Source organism: Rhea americana, unplaced genomic scaffold, assembly GCF_003343005.1.
Source record: "Rhea americana isolate MKP2758 unplaced genomic scaffold, rheAme1 scaffold_14, whole genome shotgun sequence".
NCBI lineage: Eukaryota > Metazoa > Chordata > Aves > Rheiformes > Rheidae > Rhea > Rhea americana.
Genome location: NW_028185483.1, coordinates 5,999,603 through 6,000,904, shown reverse-complemented (window position 1 = coordinate 6,000,904; position 1,302 = coordinate 5,999,603). Strand labels below are relative to the sequence as shown.

The following is a 1,302-nucleotide window of genomic DNA, read 5'->3' as shown; positions in this document are numbered from 1 at the left end:
TTCTTCTAAAAGATTTTGTTGAAATRATTCCACACTTGAAAGTGTGAACATCTCCCTCTTATATATCCAGTTGCGATTCAGATGTCTTTTGTAGTATATTAACAACAAGTAGTCCTTTCAAAGTGCTTAGTTTTTGTCAAGTTTATCTTTAAAATAGTTTGTGCTGTCAGCATTGATCTGTAGCTCGTTTTTGTTTTGTCTATTATAAATCTCTCTGTGAGTCTCCTTTCAATAAAAATAATGAAGTCATTGTAAGTATTCTTCAGTACAGCAAAATGTTTGTCTTTTAATGGAATTCTAATATTAGGATTCTCATTGTAGTATTAAGCCTATATTATGTAATTAATTTAAAAAGCCTGAAAATATGAATAAGGTGAAGGAAGACTGGAATGTTTTTACTTAAAAGTTTCCTAAAATTTTAAATGTTTGCTGTGTATATACACTTTATAGTATTTTTCTACATCTTACAGACCTCTTTCAATGTTTATAGAGATGGAATTAGGAGCTTTCTCTACTGTATGAGGTTAAAGAAACAATGTGAAGCATTAATTCACTTCCAATTTTTAAGGTCATTTTGCACTGGATATAAATGATTGCATGGATTTAATTATAATCCTTTAGTAATGGTATGACATAATATAGCTAGGTCTTTATTTAACATACTTTACATCTCTGGCTATTCCAAGCAATGTAAATGATAGTAATCTTTGCAGAACTTTACTGTTCTGGTGATTGATGTTATTAAAATAAAACAAATGAAYAAAAAGAACCCAGCCCACCCCCAGCTACACAAGAAAGCATCYAGTACCCTCTGAAGGTGCAGGGTTTCAGATAGAAGTTAAGTAAAAATGTATTTTAACTAAGATGTTTTAATTAACTTTCTTACAGGATGTACATTTTAGAGATTCTTTGAAGATGAAAAGGGATATCTTATGGTTTTACGGAATATAAAGCAATATTGTCTGACATGACGGCAAAAAATGTAAGTTTATAATTAAATGACATGTATTACTGCTTTATATTGACATGCTGTCAATTGCTTCTGGCTTTCAGAATTTGAAGATTTTCATGTTTTGGTTTCTTGTATGGACAGGATTTTTGTATACTACACACACTCTTATCATATCCTGCGGTATTTTTGTACGTTTAAATTAACTAGAAGTTCTTTAAGACTGGGGGGTTTAATCACCTATAGGGCAAGTTGACAATTGAGGCAATGCTTCAAGATGTTCTTTCTTCTAACACTTGCTCCCAACCTGTCAGGGATTTTTTCCCTTTTCCCTTTTCCCTTTTCCCTTTTCC

The 1,302-nt window shown here is 31.4% G+C and overlaps 1 protein-coding gene across 3 annotated transcripts in view; it reads left to right on the top strand.

Annotated features, from left to right (window-relative positions):
* Positions 1-888: 888 nt before the first annotated feature.
* Positions 889-1,302, top strand: part of TFDP2 (transcription factor Dp-2) — a 56,901-nt gene continuing 56,487 nt past the window's right edge. For all 3 annotated transcript variants that reach the window (XM_085298632.1, XM_085298631.1, XM_085298633.1), the window contains exon 1: positions 889-982. In XM_085298632.1, coding sequence (XP_085154758.1) covers positions 968-982 — 15 coding nt within the window. In that variant the 5' untranslated portion in view covers positions 889-967. The remainder of the gene's footprint in view (positions 983-1,302) is intronic.